This window comes from Lissotriton vulgaris, chromosome 3_1 (assembly GCF_964263255.1).
Source record: "Lissotriton vulgaris chromosome 3_1, aLisVul1.2, whole genome shotgun sequence".
Classification (NCBI taxonomy): domain Eukaryota; kingdom Metazoa; phylum Chordata; class Amphibia; order Caudata; family Salamandridae; genus Lissotriton; species Lissotriton vulgaris.
In genome coordinates this window covers 2,015,256,333-2,015,277,326 of record NC_141689.1, presented here as the reverse complement: position 1 = coordinate 2,015,277,326, position 20,994 = coordinate 2,015,256,333, and the positions used below count along the sequence as shown (strand labels likewise).

Here is a 20,994-nt window from a genome sequence, read left to right as displayed (position 1 = left end):
AACAGTAGAACAGGTAGCACCAGTGTCCACAAGAAAAGTGATTTCTACATCATTCACTTTACCATTAACAAATGGACCAGCCTGATCTACCGCAAGAGTGGCTCCAAGCACACACTCTTCTTCCTCTCCCAGGCACCGTCATGAGAAATTTTCAGAATCACTCCCTTCATTTTCTTTCAACCAAAATTGTTGAGAAACATTTGACACATTCACTCTTGGCGATCTGTTTACCTGTTCTCCTCCGCAGAAACCTGTTTCGGGACTGTATCTTTGACCATTCACACAATTTGGAAGTGGCGGTTGTGGAATTTGGCTCTGCTGATTCACTACCTTTCGCTGTAGCTGTCGCTGCTGACTTAATTCATTTAACTGTTGCTGTAGCTGTTGCTGCTGATTTATCTCACTCTGCATCTGTGGATTTAATGATGTATTTTTAAAATTTCTGGGCGGATTCTTGCACTCACGCTTCCAGTGTACAATTTCGCCGCAAATAAAACATGGGAGCTTCTGCTTGAGCTCTGCAATATTCACATTAAATTTTGGTTTGTTAAAATTATTCTTAAATTTGCCTTGACTCTGGTGAACATTTTTATTTTCTAAGACTATCTGCTGTTCATCTACCTTCACCTGTGCCCACATTGCCTTTTCCTTAAGCTTCTTTTGTTTTGCATCTATCTCGTCACTGCAGTATTTTGCCTTTCTCAGGATATCATCAACTGAAAGTGATTGCCAACCTACAATCCCATTTCTAATCATCTCACCAATTTCAGGTCTCTGGCCATAAACAAACCTGTAAATGAAGTGGCTCATGTCCTTTTCACTTAATTGTTCATAGCCACTGTATTGCTTAAATACCAGCAGTAACCTTTCATAAAATGAATGTACTGACTCTTTTGGTTCTTGATTTGATCTGTCAATTTTAACCCAATCTACTTCGTTCGGGGCAATTTTCTTTTTCAGCCAAACAATTACTTTGTCATATAAATCCATGACATCTGCTGAAGGAGCACCTGTTATTTTATCTCGCATTTGTTCTTCTTTTGGCCAACTCACAGAAATTTTACATTCTGTCCAAAGATATGATGGGACAACAATGTCAAAGAATCCATCAAGATCCATCCACAGAACCTTTGAAACCTTGATAAATCTGTCTACCTGACGATACCATTCTACTGGCTTTTCTCTCAGCCGAGGAAAATCATTTGTGAACAGCAGAATGTTTTTTCTTGTCCAAGGGACATGCACATACCCTCCACCAGTTATTTCCCTCATTGGAAATTCAGAAACTGTTTCTCCTTTGTCTCTCTTGTCTTGCTCTTTATTCTTTGACCATTTCACTCTCCATTTGCCTAATTCACCTAAACTATTAATTCTTTTATATGGGTTATCCTTCCTGTGGTATTAAAATTTTCAATGTCTTTTTCAGAAAAATCCACTCTGTAATGTTTCTGCAAATGTTTCTGTCTGCTTAAATCGATTTCTAATTCCGCAGCCATTTCCTCCAATTGATTGTACCTGTTTTTTGTTTTCCATTGTATACTTTTGCAGATAAACAATAATTCATCATCCTGATATAGTTTTAAACTGTCAGTACCAATTGTGCCAATTAATAATTCCTCCAAATCAGCTTTCAATTTTGCAACATCAAGCATTTTAAATTCAGGAGCTTGCGGGGACAGTGAAGTTTGTGTTAAATCTATTTTATTCAAGCGCGTTTTCTGAAGAACCAGAATCAGAACCTGCAACAGATGGTGTCTGACTATTTGACAAACTTTGATTAAAAGTCAAATCTGGCATCATTGATTTTTCTCTGCGAATTTCTGTTAATTCTGAATAAAAATTTTCAGCCACTTTCTGAATTTCCGCATTTAATGGAACAGTCCGAGCTGAGTGTCTATTTTCTCTCTGATCAAAAACTGGTACAACAGGACCAATTGTTACTGGTACTGTCACTGCTTCCATGTTTTTAGTTAATTGCTGGATTAATTCTTCTTTGCTCTATAATAATCTGAAACTTCTGGTATATCACCTAGTCTCTCTGCGTTTCTCGGGAATTCATTTCTCTGCTCTGGAATTTGAGAATAATTTCTGTTTCCTCTTGGTGTACTAGAATTACTTCTTGTCCCTACCCTTTCTGGTAATTTTAAAAATCTGGGTGAACCTTCATCAGCTTCTCTGGGAGGTGCACTTGGAGAAGTTCCTGAAGAAATTCTCGGGGTAGACTGTGAATCTGGTTGATAGGGTGGCGGTTTGCGTTTGGTTGAATACATTTCTTCTAAAACTGCATCATCTAATTCTTCATCAAGATTATTTTTCTTTTGGGTACTCTTTTGACCTGGTGTTTCAGTAATCATTATTCTAACTGGGTACAGACCATCATACATGTCTGCTTTTCTCCAACGTCGCACTCTATCTTCATGAGTTTCCCTATTAATATTTAATTTTGGGCCTCTTGCTATACCTCTAGTTTCTCGTTCGAGTTCCATCATTTCAACCTCCCATTCAACTAAAGCTTCAAATTGTGTAGGTCTAGGCTTTGGCATAAGAGCCGTCATTTTTTCTCTCAGGTTTTTCAAAACTTTAATATTAAATGACCCATCTTCCGGCCACGCTAATACACCATCATTTTTGGTATATTGCATCCAATTTTCAAACCAAAGGACAGTATGATAACCATATTTACCTTCCATGTATGCTGCGGGTGTCTTGTACTTATGAAGTAATTTTCCACCACGCGTTTCAATTTTCTTGTCGGGGCTAAATATATTTTTCACTTTCTGAAACCATGAAGGCTTCTTTTCCTCTTTTCCGTACCAATAACTCATGATTTTAAATTATTCTGCTTAATTTGGAAAAGATCGTAAGTATTTCCTTGATGTTCCGCTAGTCTAGTCAATCCGTGCGCGAAACTCACCAACAAGCCAATCGGGTTAAGCCACGTCACTACCTTGCTCAACCAATAGAAATACTGTTTTCAGAAAGGACCAATCAGCTATCAGCTCGTTTTAGTCACATGAACCATTCAGTGCGCTTGCTGTGACGTAATGCTGACCAATCACAGTGCGAACCTAGTGACGTACACTGCCGCTGCAGCTCCGCTGTCTCCTACTCCGTAAACTCACCCCTCCTTTACAAAATATTTTCACAGCGCCATTTTAACAATATTTTCCAATGAAATTCAATTAGTAACTACAGAAAAACAAACCATTTGTCTGTTTCGCTAAATAAAACGATATTATTCACAGTCATTCAGAAATTCTTTCGCATGAAATAGACACTGCTATTTTCACAAATCATTTACGCATTCAAACAGGAAAACCTAATCACTCATACATGAAATCTTGGCAGGACTTTAACCAACCATAGAGATCCCGAATCGCCAGTAAGAATAGACGACGCTTCCTTACCCTTCACTCAAGCTTGGATAAATCCTATTACTCTTTTCACAGTGAGTTTTAAAACGGGCTCCAAGTCCCTATACTCAAAGCTAGTATTTCATGGACAATCTTCACTATACATTTAACCTATCACTCCTATGGTCCCTAAACTTGTGCTGTACGTCCACAACACTAGCGATATGTCAATTCCACTATTTTGAAACAGAACAAATGCACTGTGTAACTTCACCTGTCACACTACTCTGCACTATACTATACTGGCCAGTATAACTAGGAATTTTCACGCTGCTAGAAAACACCTTTCGACTACATGTAACAAGTAAACAAACTTAACATGTTTTAGACATGTATCCTATGTCACTACCATGTACCATGTTCGTTACCATAGTAACCGTAACTCTGCTACCAGAGAATTGATCCAGCGCCTCTATAGAAATTCTGTCTCATCAACACTACCCAACACCACAATACTCACCATTAATCATAAACTCTCACAAGGCCCATAAGAAACCGAGACAGTTATTAGGCAACTGAATCATGTGACCTAATTAATCAAAACCTATTTATGTACTATATAAACTTTATAAACTGCAGTTTATCATCATCATAACCATAGAAATATAACGGAAACATTTAATTAAGTCACTTAGGTCGATAGAATCAAACTGATGGTAACTAGACTAAAATAAACAAGACCAGCTTGTCATTTTAAAATCTATTTATTATTCAAAGAATTAGCATTTTATTAAGTATCTTTTATTAGTAAATAGCAGATTAAGTAGCTTTTATTAGAATAAGGCACATTGAACTGTCAATTCAAAACATTTCAGAATCATGAATAAAAATTCAAAAACATTTTTCATTCCCTAAATCTATTGCCCTAACTAACTCACTTCACCTAGGAGGGGGAAATGTAAAGTCAATAAACCCTATTATTCTTACGTGAATAAGAAGTCCATCGGCATTCACGTCTCATGGGAATCGGAAAGTGAGGAGCACTCTCTTGTCATGGGGCCAGTTTTTATACCTTTTTAACTAACTAATCTCAGCAAAATGTATTTAATTTCCAGTCTTTCTGAGTTTTGATTGGCTGACAGCCGTCAGTCCACATGAAGTCATCATCTTAGCAATCCAAAATCGTGCCTTTCTAAAATGTCTTTTGTCCTTTGTCTACAAGCGACATTAGCTTCCGTGGAATTCGCATCATCATATTAAATAACAGTTTGTTGCTTCCTTAGCTTGGCTGTTCTGCCGCTTCCTGTCCTTGGAGGTTTAAAACCACGCTGAGCACATCTTGCACAGTTTCATTTATTTTATTTCATTCCTAAGAACGTCCTTGTGGCAAACATTTTCCACTCGGTCAGCTGTGCTCGGCTCATCACGACAGGATTTCAAACACCATAATAAAAGCTAGGCCTCAGGCCTTTTCTTGATGGCTAGTATTCAAAGAAACACAAAACATCAATTAATTCGAGTAATGATAATCATTCTGTTACCCACCCACCATTACTAATATTAACCCATTAGTTTGTTATCTAGCATAAAGCACACTTAAGCAGCTTGTTATCTACCATTCTTCTTTTAGGCCAGCAGGATTCTCCAAGAGCCTTTGCCAAACAAAAAGACACAACATAGACAAAAGCACATATGAAATAAGCACCTGCCATTAATTAAACATCCGCATTTAATGTTGACAAAAACATTAGACAAGATTAGTGTGTTATTTTTCAACGTACTTGCAGATGCAACATAGAGCAGATAATATTAGTCCCTCGTGTCATGTTTGCATTTTATTCTAGGTTGGTTAATAAAAATCATGCACAAACATATTAATGCATTTAATAATTATGGAAGTATAACTTCACGAGTCAAAATACAAATAATTTATGAAACTCGCTCCATCACTATACAATACCATTAGCAAAGCAAATAGCTTTAACTTAATAAAAGGCGAGACCTCCATTGCTATTAATAATTAGTTAATTGATGTTATATTTCGAACAATCAGTCTGGCCTTCCAGGCTAATATAGCGCCTGCTTTTCCCCGTATTCAACCTTTTCAATATTCTTTGCTAACCATTTTGCCCTACATTTCTCTTCCAGCAAGCTCCTAAGCTCCTGCCTGGCCCCCTCCAGATTTTTCTAAACTTGTGTCAGTTTTCCTAAATTCTCCTGATTACGACTGTTCCTTTCCCCTTCTAATTCAGTTATCCTGCTCTCGATGGAATGTAGTTCTAAAGCCGTGGCTCGATTTTTAGAGCTTGTTAGACCATGTAGCATGCCTCTCAGACTAGCTTTATAAGCATCCCATACATAATCTATAGACTTAGAACCCAGGTTAAGTGAAAAAAATTCTGAGGCGGAGGATCTGACGGACATTGAACAGAATAATGTTGTCAGATCCTGGTATTGTTCAGTCCATCTAATTTGTGGACTATTGCCTTCCTTGGAGTACGAAAACAGGAAAGAGGCATGTTCCGAATGATGGCTGGGTAAAGCAGATACATCACATAGATTATCTAACACCTCCCTATTTGCTAAAATATCTATTCTGGATGAATGATGATGCTTTTTAGGTCTCGCCTGCCGATGCGCTGGCGAGAGATATAGGAGCTTATCCAGAGTTTAACCAAAGTGGCGATTTGATGCAGTGCCCGTGAAAAGCGCGTGCACGCATCAAAGCCATATGCTTCCCTCCCACAGCTTCCCCCAGCGTGCACTCTGCCCTCAGGCATTTCTCCTCACCTGATTATTCCCGGCCGGCCGTACTTTCACTTTCACGGCCGCCAGGCTGTGTCTCTCGTTTCTCCTCCCCCCTCCCAGTGTACTTTTATTTTTTTTAACTTGTCATTCTAGGAGCATATCAGAGCTCATCCTTTCTTCATTTGACAACACAGTACGGTAATACTTTCTTCTAAATCAATGTGTTTCTCAAGTTTAAATAATGGTCTGGAGACACAGGCTAAATGCGGGCCAGCATTTTTGCTTGATTATGCGTTAGACTCACTGGCACTTTTTCACCCAATGCTAAATGCGCACCAGTTTTCCCTTTGAACCACACGCTTCAAGCAGCGCTCTGCACTGGTTAAGTGGACTGGTTCTTTTAATGGATGTTAAAAGGCACTGAGAATCCGTGTTAAATGTGCACCAGCATTTCTGCTTGATCACACTGTTACCCGTTTCCATCGGGCGTGTTGCTAAACTCTCTGGCACCTTTCACCCCATGTAAAATGCGCGCCAGGGTTCTCTTTAAACCACACGCTTTAAGCAGCGATCTGCACTGGTTAAGCGGACGTGTGTGGGTACTACCACTACTGTTAGGCTCACCAGCTTCCTCGTAACCCTTGGAGGCCTGGCATGCCTCATGAGCTTAACATGTTTATTGCTTAGTTTAACAAGTGAAGCCTCACTGCATTCGGTGTTGGCATGCAAATTAGACACAGGTACTCTATCCAGGCGTCTAAGTGCCGTTCCCCAGATGCTGTTAATATCTTTTTAAAGATGCTGAACAAAGATTAATCGCAGCGTTAAAGAAGTGAAGAGTTTTTAGAGGAAGGATGTTTTTTCCCGTGCATGATCTTCCCCCCGATGAAACTCTCTTTACCTGTGATGTTTGTGTGTTGTTCTAACTCGGTTCTCTTGTTGTACCGAAAGGTGGAATCGCGCCAAATGTTGTTGCCTCTCTATTTAACTGCCGGAGTGAGTTACTATCGTCGATGCAACATTAAATATTACATTTATTGCATCTCTATCCAAGCATTTTCTGGTACTTGTAGAAAGAAGGCTTGTCTTCGCAGTTCGGGGGGGTTGTGTGCGGGGTGGACGGGTGGAGAAAGGGCTGGGGAAAAAGGGGGGAAGAAAAAAATATTTTCAACCTGGTAGAAAGACTTAAGAAGAGATTTAAGTTTGTAAAGTACTCTCTTTCATATGTGAGAGAATGCCAAACTATGCTGTTAATTGGCACTATTGTTTATTCTTATTACTTTAAAGATGCAAAGTATTAGATGTTTAGCATGGAACGTCTCAGGGCTAAACAATAAGCGTAAAAGACACTTAGTTGCTGAAGAATTAAATTTATACAACCCCCAGCTAGTATTTTTGTCAGAAACCCATATCATAGATAGTGATAAGAAGCTGCTGAATCAATTGGGCTTCGAGATGATAACATATTCAGCAGCTGCCTCACATGTCAGAGGGGTGGCCATATTAAAAGATAAAAGATTTAAGATGGAGATAATTAAGACGCAATCTGACAAACGGGGGAGGTGGGCAATTACTCAATTATGCCATAACAATATAAAGCTTGTGGTTTGTGTTGTATATGGACCAAACAGAGAAGATCCAAGAATATATGAAGAATTAAATATAGCTTTATTAGACTGGGAAGGAGAAATTATAATAATGGGTGATTTTAATTGTATCATGAATTGTCAGACGGACACAACACGCCCTGGTAACCTTATCCGAATGCCCAGAACCAGAACATCTATCTTAAACCTGTGTAAGCTACATAATGTTAGAGATGTTTGGAGTTCATTATATTCTAATGCCCCAGGATATACATACTACTCTGCTCCTCACAAGCTATGTTCACGTATAGATATGGCTCTAATATCAGACTCTTTGATGAGCTCTATCACAACAATGGTCATATACCCACGCATCACATCTGACCACAACCCCATTATGGTGGAACTAACTAACTTTCAAAAACGCAATCCTCCTAGAGACTTTACGTTTCCAAGGAATTTAATATCGAATACGATTTTCACTTCACAACTGAAACAACATATTATAGAATTTCTGATTTTTAATACAAACACTGCTTCCTGTCTAACAGTCTGGGACACATGTAAAGCTAGTATCCGAGGGTTCGCACAGACGTATGTCCTAAAACAGAATCAAGAAAGACGTAAATATAACTTAACCCTGACATCGGACATTGTTGTAGAAGAGGCGAAACTAGTGGAGGCTTTAAGAGGAAATCTTCCAACTTTGGCTATCAATACCAATCTTAGCCGGTTAAAATGTAAGACCAAAGAAACTTTGATAAAGAAAAGAAGTGCACAGATTCATAAATATAAATTCGCGCAATATGAAGGGGGTGACAAAATTGGCAAAATTTTAGCATTTAAGGTAGCAGAGGATAGAGCAGAATCCACGATTTCACAAATTATAGGAGTTGACAACAAGAGATACAATCAGACTGATAATATAATACAACAGTTTGCCAAATATTACGAAATTTTATATACTCCGGAAACACTCCTAATGGCGATACAATTGATAACTACTTAAAAGAGAACTTAACGAATAAAATAACAACCTATGAAGCAGAAAACTTGGCTTTAGAAATAACTAGAGAAGAACTAAGAGAAGCTATAAAATCATTACCATCAGGTAAAGCTGCTGGGGAAGACACTATTCCTCTGGAATTGTATAAATCATGTATGGAAGAGTTAACACCCCTCCTTTTAGAAGTAATCAACCATATAAGCAGAACAGGGTCCGCTCCGCGCTCTTGGAATAAGGCGAAAATGATTTTCTTCCACAAAAAAGGTAAACCCAAAGAGGAGATGGGCTCATACAGACCCATATCCTTAATCAACGCCGACGCTAAGGTATTCGCAAAATGCTTAGCAAGAAGACTAGCACCGCTATTGCCTAAAATAGTAAGTACACAACAACACGGATTTGTGATGGGGAGGGACACATCTGCTCACGTAAACACGGCAATAACAGCTTTTGACATAGCAGAAGTAGAGTCCACTCCATTAGCAATGATAATGCTTGATGCTGAAAAAGCATTTGATCAAGTGGGGTGGGATTATTTATGGCATACAATGGGATATAAGGGGTTCGGCGGTAACTTTTTAAATGGGATCCAGGCACTTTATGATAATCCATCCGCATATATTAGTTATTGCGGCCTCACGTCAAATTACTTCACAATCCGGAGAGGCACGCGTCAAGGGTGCCCCTTATCCCCTTTATTATTTGCCTTATCATTAGAACCGTTTTTAAAGGCATTGGATAATCAACCAGAAATAATACCCTTCAAAACCAATAGGCAGAGCTTAAAAATAACCGCATACGCGGACGACATAGCCATTTATTCTACTGAAGTTATCGATTCTCTGAAAACAATTAATCTAGAAGCATCCAAATTCGGCAATGTATCGGGTTACAAACTAAACACTCACAAAACTCAAATAATAGCTAACTTTGTTCCCCCCCAAATAATGCCTGAAATTTGTAAGACTGCGACATATTTAGGAGTACAAATCACCTCAAATATCAAAGAGATAAACAAGATCAATTATAATAAACTAATGAAAACCACCACCTTGAATCTCAAAAAATGGCACCGACTTCCACTAAATTTAATTGGCAGAATAAATCTAATAAAAATGAAAATCATACCCAAATACTTATATCTATTCAGATCAATTCCTCTGGCACAAAATAGGCTTTTTTTCAAACAATTAGATAGCGTTTTCTGTAACTTTATTTGGGGTTACAAGAGAACTAGGAGATCGCTAAAGATGTTAAAAAATCAAATAGGATCAGGCGGTTTCAATTTTCCTGATTTAAAACTTTACTTTTGGGCCTTATGCATAAGGCGTATTAGATCCTTATTAGATTCAGAGAATCTGCTTTTCAACCACCAATTACTTTTAAAAGGAGATTCCAAACAGTTTTTACTTCGTATTACAGACCCGAACTTCTACAAAAGGGTTAAATTTAAGACTGCACGGGATCTAGTAAAGATATGGAAAGATATATTAACCTACTGTAAAAGCAATATATATCACACCCAACTAACCTTATGGGACAATCCTGGACTACCTAACATATTTAGTGACGGGGAATCCCGAAGATGGCAATCGAAAGGAATCGAGGTACTAGGGGACTTATATACCTCTCAAGGCATAATGGATTTCCGCACCTTAAAACAAATATATGGATTACTCGACACACATGAGTTTAAATATAGGCAAATATACGATTTTCTAGTGCGGAAGAACAGAATTAAAGTCTTATCGAGCGGGGGTATCTGGGATATCCTAAACTCAAAAAAAGAGAAATCAATAATCAGTTTGGCATACAAGATATTGATAGATTTAAGAACGAATGATAACGAAATAATAGCTAATAAATGGAATGTAAAACTGGGAATCAATATAACAGGAAAACAAATAACCAATTTGTACACTAACATCCATCACTATGTAAGATCCTCTAGTCTACGTCTACAGCAATATAGAACCATATATATGCTATACTACACACCAGAAAAGATCTCTAAATGGGCCCCAAATAATAATCTGGGAGAAAAAACCAAGTGCCCAAAATGTGACGAATATGCAGCAGATCTAATACATATGCTGTTCACATGTCCAAAACTTGGGAAGTTCTGGGAAGAAGTGGGAAAAATCTTAGCTATAAAAAATGTTACCAGCACACCAATAACAGCCCCTATGGTAATATTAGGTTTACACACCATAAATCAACCACATCCCGTATTATTATCTATCCTATTATCCTGTGCTAAATTAACTCTAGCTTGGGTCAGCCCTAATTCACCTAAAGCCTTGGAATGGTGGTATTTGGTTAATGAAATCAACACCATGGAATGCACGTTGGCAGAACTTAGAGGTGTCAAATCGCTGCAGAAATATGAGAAAATATGGGGGAAATTAGAATTGAATTGAATTGACATTAAGTCTTGATTTATGTACAGTAATGATATTTTATAAGATGAGAGCAGATCATGTATGTATATGACGAACTTGTTTAATCTGGAAAAAATATTTGAATGTTTTTGTAACTTTATACCAGGTGAAAATAATAAAATATTTAAAAAAAAAAAAAAAAGAAAGAAGGCTTGCACATATATATTTTAGTAATGGGACAATCAATTTACTTGATGTTCACCAGCAATCCTGTGAGATTCTCTATTTGAGGGTGCTTAATTAGAAAGTAAATGAGCCGCTGGCTTTCACACCCCCTCACCCTCACATCCCCACACCCCCTCACCCTTTCACCCACCTCACCCTCTCATCCCCTCACCCTCACACCCCCTCACCATCACCCTCACACCCCCTCACCCTCTCACCATCACCCTCACACCCCCTCACCCTCACACCCCCTCCCCCTCACCCCCTCACACCCCCTCTCATCCTCACACCCTCACTCACCCTCACACCCTCTCCCACCCTCACCCTCACACGCCCTCACCCTCACACGCCTTCACCCTCACCCCCTCACACCCTCACACCCTCTCACCCTCACACCCCCTCACAACCCTCACCCTCATACACCCTCACAACCCTTTCACCCTCATACACCCTCACACACCCTCACTCACACAACCTCACTCACCCTCACTCTCACTCACCCTCACTCACCCTCACCAGCATAACAAAACAAAGCATAGATTAACAATACACAGCATAGCATAACAACAAAAAAGCATAGGATAGTAAAACATAGTATAACAAAACAAAGCATAGGATAACAAAACAAAGCATAGGATAACAAAACAAAGCATAGCAAAACACAACGAAGCATAGCATAGCATAACAAAACACAACAAAACATAGCATAACATAACAAAACATAACAAAACATAGCGTAACATAACAAAACATAGCATAACACAACAAAACATAGCATAGCATAACAGAGCACAACAAAACATAGCGTAGCATAACAAAACATAGCATAGCATAACAAAACATAGCATAACCTAACAAAACATAGCATAACACAACAAAACATAGCATAGCATAACAGAGCACAACAAAACATAGCGTAGCATAACAAAACATAGCATAGCATAACAAAACACAACACAGCATAACAAAACAGCAAAACACAACAAAACATAGCATAGCTTAACAAAACACAACAAAACATAGCATAGCAAAACATATAATAGCATAGCTAAGCATAGCATACCAAACACAACAAAGCATAGCATAGCATAACAAAACATAACAGCAAAACAAAGCATAGCATACTAAAACAAAACATAGCATAGCAAAGCATAGAATAGCAAAACATAGCATAGCATAACAAAACATGGCATAGCATAGCATAACAAAACACAGCATAGCATAGCATAACAAATCAAAAGCATAGGATAGCAAAACATACTATAGCATAACAAAACAAAACATAGGAAAGCAAAACAAAACATAGCATAGCATACAGCATCACTCCGCACCACCACCGCATCACTCAGGGGCCCCACAACATCACTATGCGCTACCACAGCATCACTGAACGCCACAGCATCACTCGTTCGCCATCACAACATCACTCAGCGTCACCACAGCATCAATCTGTGCAACCATTCAACAACAACTGGTTCAAATATGTTCTTTCAATGTTTCAAGCTTTATTACAAATGTAACAAAAAGATGTTAATATTTCACTTCTGTTCTTGGATTTTCGTCACAATAAAATACACTGAACATAATCTTAACAAAAGTTATTTACAAAAGTTTAAGCTATTGCCATTAGAAATTACAATAACTTTTTATTTAAGTATTAATTAATTAAAAAAAATAAAAGCCATTGTTATTTGTAATATTAATACATGGTAGTCACGTAAATACAACACATATTGCATTACAAATGCTATCGGTGTCACATTTGCGAAAGTTTTAACTATTGGCTTTGTAAATTACAAAGCTATTAATTTAGCTACTTTCAAAACCAACACAAATAAAAAAATTGTCATTTACAAGACAAATAACTCAAACTTTCCTAATGCGAGACCTATTGCATTTCCAATGCTTGTTGTAGAAGTGTCTCAACACTTTTCTCCAAATTGGAGAAATGTCCCGGTTTTTGGGTAGCGCCTGGGTTATTCAAAGGAAGATCCCTTTTTTTAAGGGAGGATTGGGTGAACCTTCAAGTTAATCACTGTGTTATGCAGGCTCACATTTCGACCAGCCCTCTTAGAACCGGCGACAGAAGTTCACTTCTTTAAACTCTCCTGCTGTGCTGCTTCACCTCACTTAAGCAGCACAGCAGGATTTAATGAGGTGTGAATCAGGGCTGCAGAGGCCAAAGGGCAAGGCCAGGCCAGGCCCACCAGCAGCCGGACCCTGGAGATCTTCGCAGAACGGGAGGTATTGTGAAAATATTTTTTTTAAAGAACACACATTATATTTATATTATATATATATATATATATATATATATATATATATATATATATATATATATATATATATATATATATATATATATATAGATATAGATATAGATATATATATATATATATATATATATATATATATATATATATATATATATATACATATATATAGATATATATTATTTTCTCACCAAAAACAGACCCGCTTGCCCGGAGCATAACATCATGTTGTTGGATATGGTGACGTTTTTCCTTCATCATAATCTGTTCACCTTTAACCAAACTTTTTACCAACAGGTGAGGGGGGTAGCGATGGGGGCCAGCTTCTCCCCCAGTTATGCCTGCATCTTCATGGGCTGGTGGGAGGAGCTGGTCCTAAAAGGGACCCTTGGTGAGTGGTTTCAAAAACATGTTAGAATGTACTATAGGTATATTGACCTTATCTTTGTCTGGGATGGTACAAGGGAAGAGGCCCTGGAGTGGGTTAACATCTTAAATGTCAAAAACATCAATCTGAATTTCACCTGTACCGTCAGCCCCACAAACATTTATTTTCTAGACGTAGAACTGTACATTTCCAACAACACAGTAGAAACAAAGCTCTATAGAAAAGAAACCGCTGGTAATTCCATCCTTCACTACACCAGCTTCCATCCTAAACATCTTATCCGAAGCATCCCCTATGGGGAAATGCTGAGAATAAAAAGGATTTGCAGCAACCCCTCAGATCTGATCATGGCCCAAAAAGAATACAAAGAGCGATTCCTCGCCCGAGGATATCCCATGCATATCATTCAAACTGCCATCAATAAAACAATGGAACTAGACAGAAATCTCCTTCTCGTTCCAAGATCCATCAGAAATCCCTCTACCTCTGAAACCATCAACTCAGCTGAACCAGAAAGTGCCAGACTTATCGTGCCATACAGCATTCAAAAAGACGCGATAAGCAAAATAATTAATCAAAACTGGTCACTCATACGCTCTGACCCAATAATAGGCCACAAAATGCCAGCCAAACCCAGCATCACATATAAGAGAGCAACTTCTCTTCACAACAGTCTGGTTTCCAGTTGTCCAGAAGTCGTCCCATCTAAGGACTGGCTAAAAACCTCCCGGGGGTTTACTAAATGTCATACATGTAAAGCTTGTACTTACGGCATCAATAAAACCAGTTACCGTACAGCCTTCAGTAACAAGGAAATCAAAATTTCCAAATCCCTCCATTGCAAAACAGAGTACGCCATTTACATCTTGGAGTGTACCTGTCCCTTACGGTACGTGGGGAGTACCAAATTACCAGCCAGTGTAAGGGTACTACAACATATCAGAGCAATCACCAATTCTGACCCCACCTACCCAGTGGCGAGACATTTTCGTGAGGTCCACAACAACAACTTGAAGGACCTCAAATACTATGTCATCGACACAATTCCCAAAACTAAACAGGGAGGTGATAGGGAACGCAAAATGCGCATGTTGGAGACCAGATACATCTTGAACTTCAACAGTAAAAGCCCCGGAGGTTTGAATAACACTGAAGACTTACATACGTGTTTATGACTGAATTATTTCCACTCTAACAATCCCCCATCTATGAAATGAATTCTTTCTGTTTCTCCCGATACATTTTGTTAACCAGCCCCCTGTGTCCTTTTCCTCCCTGTTTTCATAAAATATGTTAGTAATCTGGGGCCTCTAATTGAATTGTTGTGCCAGATAAACATGTCTACATTTCACTCTACCGATGTGTAGAGCTTGACCAATAGCCCAATGCAACTGCCCTAAGCTTCTCACCTAATCCTGCATACTCAGGATTTTTTTATTTTATTTTATTTTTGGGATTCACTTCACCTCAATTTTTGGGCACCAAAAAGCACTTTATTCACTCTTTCATGAATTATCCAACTGTGTTCAAAAATTCAGTGTTTAGCGACACATAGAAGGGTATTTGACAAAATGGCATTTAGGCCGATATTAAAGAATGACCAGTAATTCTAAATGTGCATTGTGTAAATATATGAATTATAAATGTATGTATATATATATATATATATATATATATATATATATATATATATATATATATATATATATATATATATATATATATATATATAATTTTTTAACTATATATATTTTTACAATACAGCTTATATATATTTTTTCTCAGAATGTGACTTTTCCCCCTATTTTGTGGAGAAATGTACTTCAATCATGTGTTGGAGAATGTATTTACAATGCAGGTATTTATACTGATATTTGTGCATTCATGCCGTATACATTTCCGGAATCACTTTCTTGTTTATTTAAATGTAAATCTTTTAAATTTAAGACATTACTGGCATTTCACTACAAATTAACTGTTTTTCCCTTCAACCGGTTGGAAAGTAGTATTACTTCGTTTTTTGTATTCACAAAGCGTAGTCTCTTTTCTAAATAGCGCAAAATGTTGCTTGCTCACCTTTTCTTTATGTCATTCACATCAAAGATCACGTGTTTGGAGTGCTAGCTGTTTAAAAGGTCCAGTAAAAAATGCAAACGTCATGTGATCAAGCCACTCCGGTGGTGAAACTCGTTATGGCGGACTCTTGAAAAAATAAACGCTACTTGTTTTTGCACTTACTCTGGGCTCGTGTCTGCTTCCTTGGTGCCTGCAGGAAACTCGTTGTTGCACCCGACCTTCGCAAGCAGCCTCTGGGATATATATATATATATATATATATATATATATATATATATATATATATATATATATATATATTGTGTATATATAATATATTTGTTTGTATATAATATATTTGTTTGTATATAAGAAGCACTGAGCCTTAATCAAACATTTAGTCCTATTTCTGTGCCCCCGACCTTCGCAAGCAGCCTCTGGGATATATATATATATATATATATATATATATATATATATTGTGTATATATAATATATTTGTTTGTATATAATATATTTGTTTGTATATAAGAAGCACTGAGCCTTAATCAAACATCAAACATTTAGTCCTATTTCTGTGCCCGTACCGGTTTTTCATTCTGAAAATCTGGTCACCCTATCATTTCTATTAATGAATGGAATGCAGAGATGAGAGAGAACTCAATGAATTCTCTTTCAGAGGTGGAATGTGAATGCAGTCTTATTGTTTGAAACTCAACTCAAAGAAAACTGAGATCCTGCTCTTTGTAAAGGCACTTAACATATGAAATGATTCTTGGTGGCCCACTCTGCTACGCCCTACCCCGAGCCCCAGAGGAATATTTAAGATTCTGGGCTTTCTGATAAAAATTTTATTTCTATGTAGGACCAGGTGAATGCTGTCTGTTGAAGTGGCTTTGGTCTCTTACGGACCCTCCACAGAATATTTCAGTGGATTCCTAATGCATGGCGAATGACTATTGTGCAAGCCCTTATTGTGAGTAGATTAGTAATTCCTTGTATGTCGGAATGACTGAGTATTTGTTTACCCGCCTTGGATTTATTCAAAGTTTGGTGCCAAGATTGATTTGTAATCTTCCCACCAGAAGTTTGGTTTTGGAATATTTAAATTCCCACTATTGGTAAGAGAGCCATCTTTAGGCTACTTGTCATGCGCACCAAGCACTTTATGAGACCGGACCAGCTGCCTTACATGGTAGAGTTGTCTTTCGCAAGCCAGTGCGTGCCTTCCGATCTATTAGAAAGGCTTTGATACACTGGAGGCAAATCGAGATCTAGAATGGGGGAGCTGATCTTTAATTATATGGCGGCTTTACACTGGAACCCTATTCCCTTCTATCTATGCTCAACTTCTTCTCTCTTCACTTTTCGTAGTATGCTGAAGACTTGGCTTTTCCTTCACCGATTGAGTTTTCCGGAAATTATGTAGTTAGGCTGGATTGCTGTCCAGTGCTCGGATATCACTATGGGGATGAATGTGCACTCTATAAATATATTACAAAGCATTTAACATGAATGGCACCTTCACAAAGCCACGCCTAAAAAGTACATGGTTATGGTTTTCCTTTTTCATTTGGTCTTACAAAGGCAATTTAAAAAAAATTGACAGGCTTCTGTTTTAGTGTTTTATTATTATGTTTATTTAGAATGAAGCTGATGATTCAGACCACAGTTTACCACCAACCCAGAAATACAACTCTTCAGGCACACGTACGAGGAGACATATAGTTACTGCGGATATCTCCAGCATTATGAAAGAAGGCATAGATAATCTTCATGATGAGGAGCTGGATGAGTTTTCTGGTGAGTAGATTGTTAAAGTTAAGTCGCAATAAAGGTTTAAAATTATAGAAATGTAAGATTTGCTTTTCATGTTTTTGTTGTCTCTGAATTTACCACCAAGGCGGCGATTGTGTTGTGAATGGGCCAGTAACCTGTGTTAGTTATACTGTTTTGTGTTACTGATTCCAGCAGGTATCACCACTTTACTTAATGACCATTGTGAGTGATGAAATGGGGAATTACAAGCAAGTTTCACAACTGGTATGCCTTTTCCTGCGTTTGATTCGCAGATGCCAAGCCCTGTAATGCTCGCATTTCCATTTGGTGTACACTGTGTAAAATGTAAAAGTATGTCCTCCTATGTTGAAACTTTTTTATTGTGTTGGGTGTATGGATGTATTCATATGGTATATATAAAATTCACTGGAAAAAACAGATCAAAGCAACGCTAAAGTAAGGTAAATTTGTTAGTGACAGCTAAAATGTTTTAACTAAAAAAAAAACCCACAGAATTTTACCAGTTATATGTAGCAGCGATAACTATATCTTGCGCCCCTCCATGCACTGCCTAAGACTTCACATATTATATCACTCATGGCCTGTTTTATGACATAATTTATGATATCACTGAAGACATCTCAAAATTCACTAGCGGCTCCCCTGCTCGCAATTGTGTTGACAAGGAGAACTGTGTTTGCTCTCGCTGGGCGTGAGCAATTTCAAAACTTCTGCCAAGCGAAGGCAAACACTAAGTCCACTCCCAGCGGGCTGGAGCATGAAATATGCTTCTGCCTTCTGGGAGTGGACTTTTCATGTGTGTCCCGACCCACAGTGAAGCGGAGGGGGAAACGGATGAAAAGATTGCTCCGTTCGCAGGTAGCAGAGTTTTTAGCTGCTCCCAGCAGGCGGGAGCAATACCAGCTCCCCCAGAAGGAGGGAAGCTGGCTAGGAGCACGGGGATTGGGGCTCCCCCTAGGCCCCCAGCATTGGTGAAGTGTGTTACCTGGGTGGGCTTCAGGGTACCCACCCTTTATTGGCCGGCCCCGGAGGATGGGGCCCCAGCCGCAAATCCCCCCTCCTCCTTCAGTAATTAGCTCCCCCATGGGGGGTGCTTTGCCTCTCCCAAAATATTAATTGGTCAAGCCCCAGGAGATGGGGATCTCATGGCTAATATTGGCCTGGGGAGGGGGGCTGTGTTCTCCTCTCCCCATTTACAATATGGCCAGGCCCTAGGACATGGGGTTCCTGGGGCCGAAATAGAGTTGCGTTCCTCCCTCCTATAAATCCAGGAGTGGGCCACTGGGGATGGGGTCCCCAGGGTCAAAAACAGCCCGGAGAGGTGAGGCCACATATCCCCAGTGGATGGGTTTTACGGGGCTGAAATCGGCCTGGGTATGGCAATGCCCCCCTCCAGAGTTGGCTGCCTATAGACTTTGGCCACAGGGCCTAGCCACAGGCCAGGCCTTGCTGCCAAACCCCTGCTTCGCATGGCCGAACCCCTGCCTCGCACGGCCAAAGGCCATGCCTGGCGGCGGTTGGATTAATGTATAGTAATAAAATATTACTTTACATTAACAAAACCCTAGAAATTCACTGAAAAAAACAAAGGTTGAAGGGACATTATAGTTAGAAAATACCATTAAATAACAAAAATTCATTACAAAAATCAAAGGTTACAGGGATGTTATAGTTGGGAAATAGAATTTAAAAAAAAGTAGCAATTCACAAAAAAGAACAAAGGTTACAGGCACGGTATAGTTAGATTCATTTTATACACACATCAAACCATTAAAATTTAGCAGTTATAATTCTGCTCATCTCAAGAAACTATTCCTCAGGCCCTAAAGTAACTATAATTCGCGCCCTGGCCAGGCACTGCTAATTACCCCTTATTTTACATCAGTCATGACATCTTCCATCACATCATTGATAATATCATTGTAACTTCTGCTGTAAAATTATTGATGAGAAAACTGTGCATGGTGGGGGTGTGAGTTATAGTTACCTTAGGGCACGAGTTTCTTGAGATAAGTAGAACTATGATTGCTGGATTCCTATGCTTATGCGTGTGTAAATTCTGAACCTAACTATAACATCTGTGTAACCTTTTTTTTATGACTATCTATCTATATATATCTATATCTATATATATATATATATATATATATATATATATATATATATATATATATTACTGAAAAAAACATAGGTTTCAGGGGCGTTATAGTTAGTTGGACATTCCACTGTGACGTCATCAGCAGTGCATTGCGGACGCGCGAGTTATAGTTAGCTGAACTAACTATAATGGGGGAATTTCTATGGATTTGTCAGAGTGAAATGTCCAACTATGACGCCCCTGAAACCTATGGGTTTTTTCAGTGAATTTCTATTGTTTTTTTAATTCTAAATTCTAACTATAACGTGCCTAAAACCTATGGTTTTTCAGTGAATATATATATATATATAAATTTATTATACTGTGCCTGGGCGTCCAATAATATCTGCACAACGTGGATTATTAGAATCCATGTCCAAATTTGTGGACTTTTTCATCAGGGGATATGTAGCGAGCCTTCCTTCATACGTAAAAGATACTGGCCATTTTTTAGAAAAACTAAGGGAGATTACATGGGACAATGAATACTGTTTAATTGTTATGGATATATGCTCCCTATATACCAGCATTGAGCATGAGCATGGCCTTAAAGCTACAAAACAATTTCTCTCTAATAAAGATGTGCGGTTCAATGAACACAATAAGCTGCTGTTGAGAATGATACATATATGTTTGAACAACAATTATTTTCTATTCAATAAAGAGATATACCAACAACTCTTGGGCGTAGCGATGGGGGCATGCTTTTCCCCTAGGTTTGTATGTCTTCATGTAGGCTGGTGGGAGGAGCATGTTCTTGGCCACGTCCTGGAAGAAATGTTCACGGATAACATCGTTAAGTGGTGGCGTTTCATTGACGATGTCTGTGTAGTCTGGCAGGGATCTGTCGAATCGGAACAGAGATTTGTTGATGTCATTAATGACAACAATTTAAACCTATAGTTTACAGTCCACATCAGCAAAGAGAGGGTCAAGTTCCTAGATGTAGAGGTATATATCTGCAATAATACCATACACACTAGACTTCACAGGAAGGTAACTGCTGGGAATTCAATCCTTCATGCCAGCAGCACTCACCCCA

The 20,994-nt window shown here is 38.5% G+C and overlaps 1 protein-coding gene across 2 annotated transcripts in view; it reads left to right on the top strand.

The window, feature by feature from the left end:
• Positions 1-20,994, top strand: part of CENPU (centromere protein U) — a 740,965-nt gene that overhangs the window by 103,850 nt on the left and 616,121 nt on the right. For both annotated transcript variants that reach the window (XM_086962486.1, XM_086962485.1), the window contains exon 4: positions 17,662-17,818. In XM_086962486.1, the coding sequence (XP_086818612.1) occupies positions 17,662-17,818 (157 nt within the window). The remainder of the gene's footprint in view (positions 1-17,661; positions 17,819-20,994) is intronic.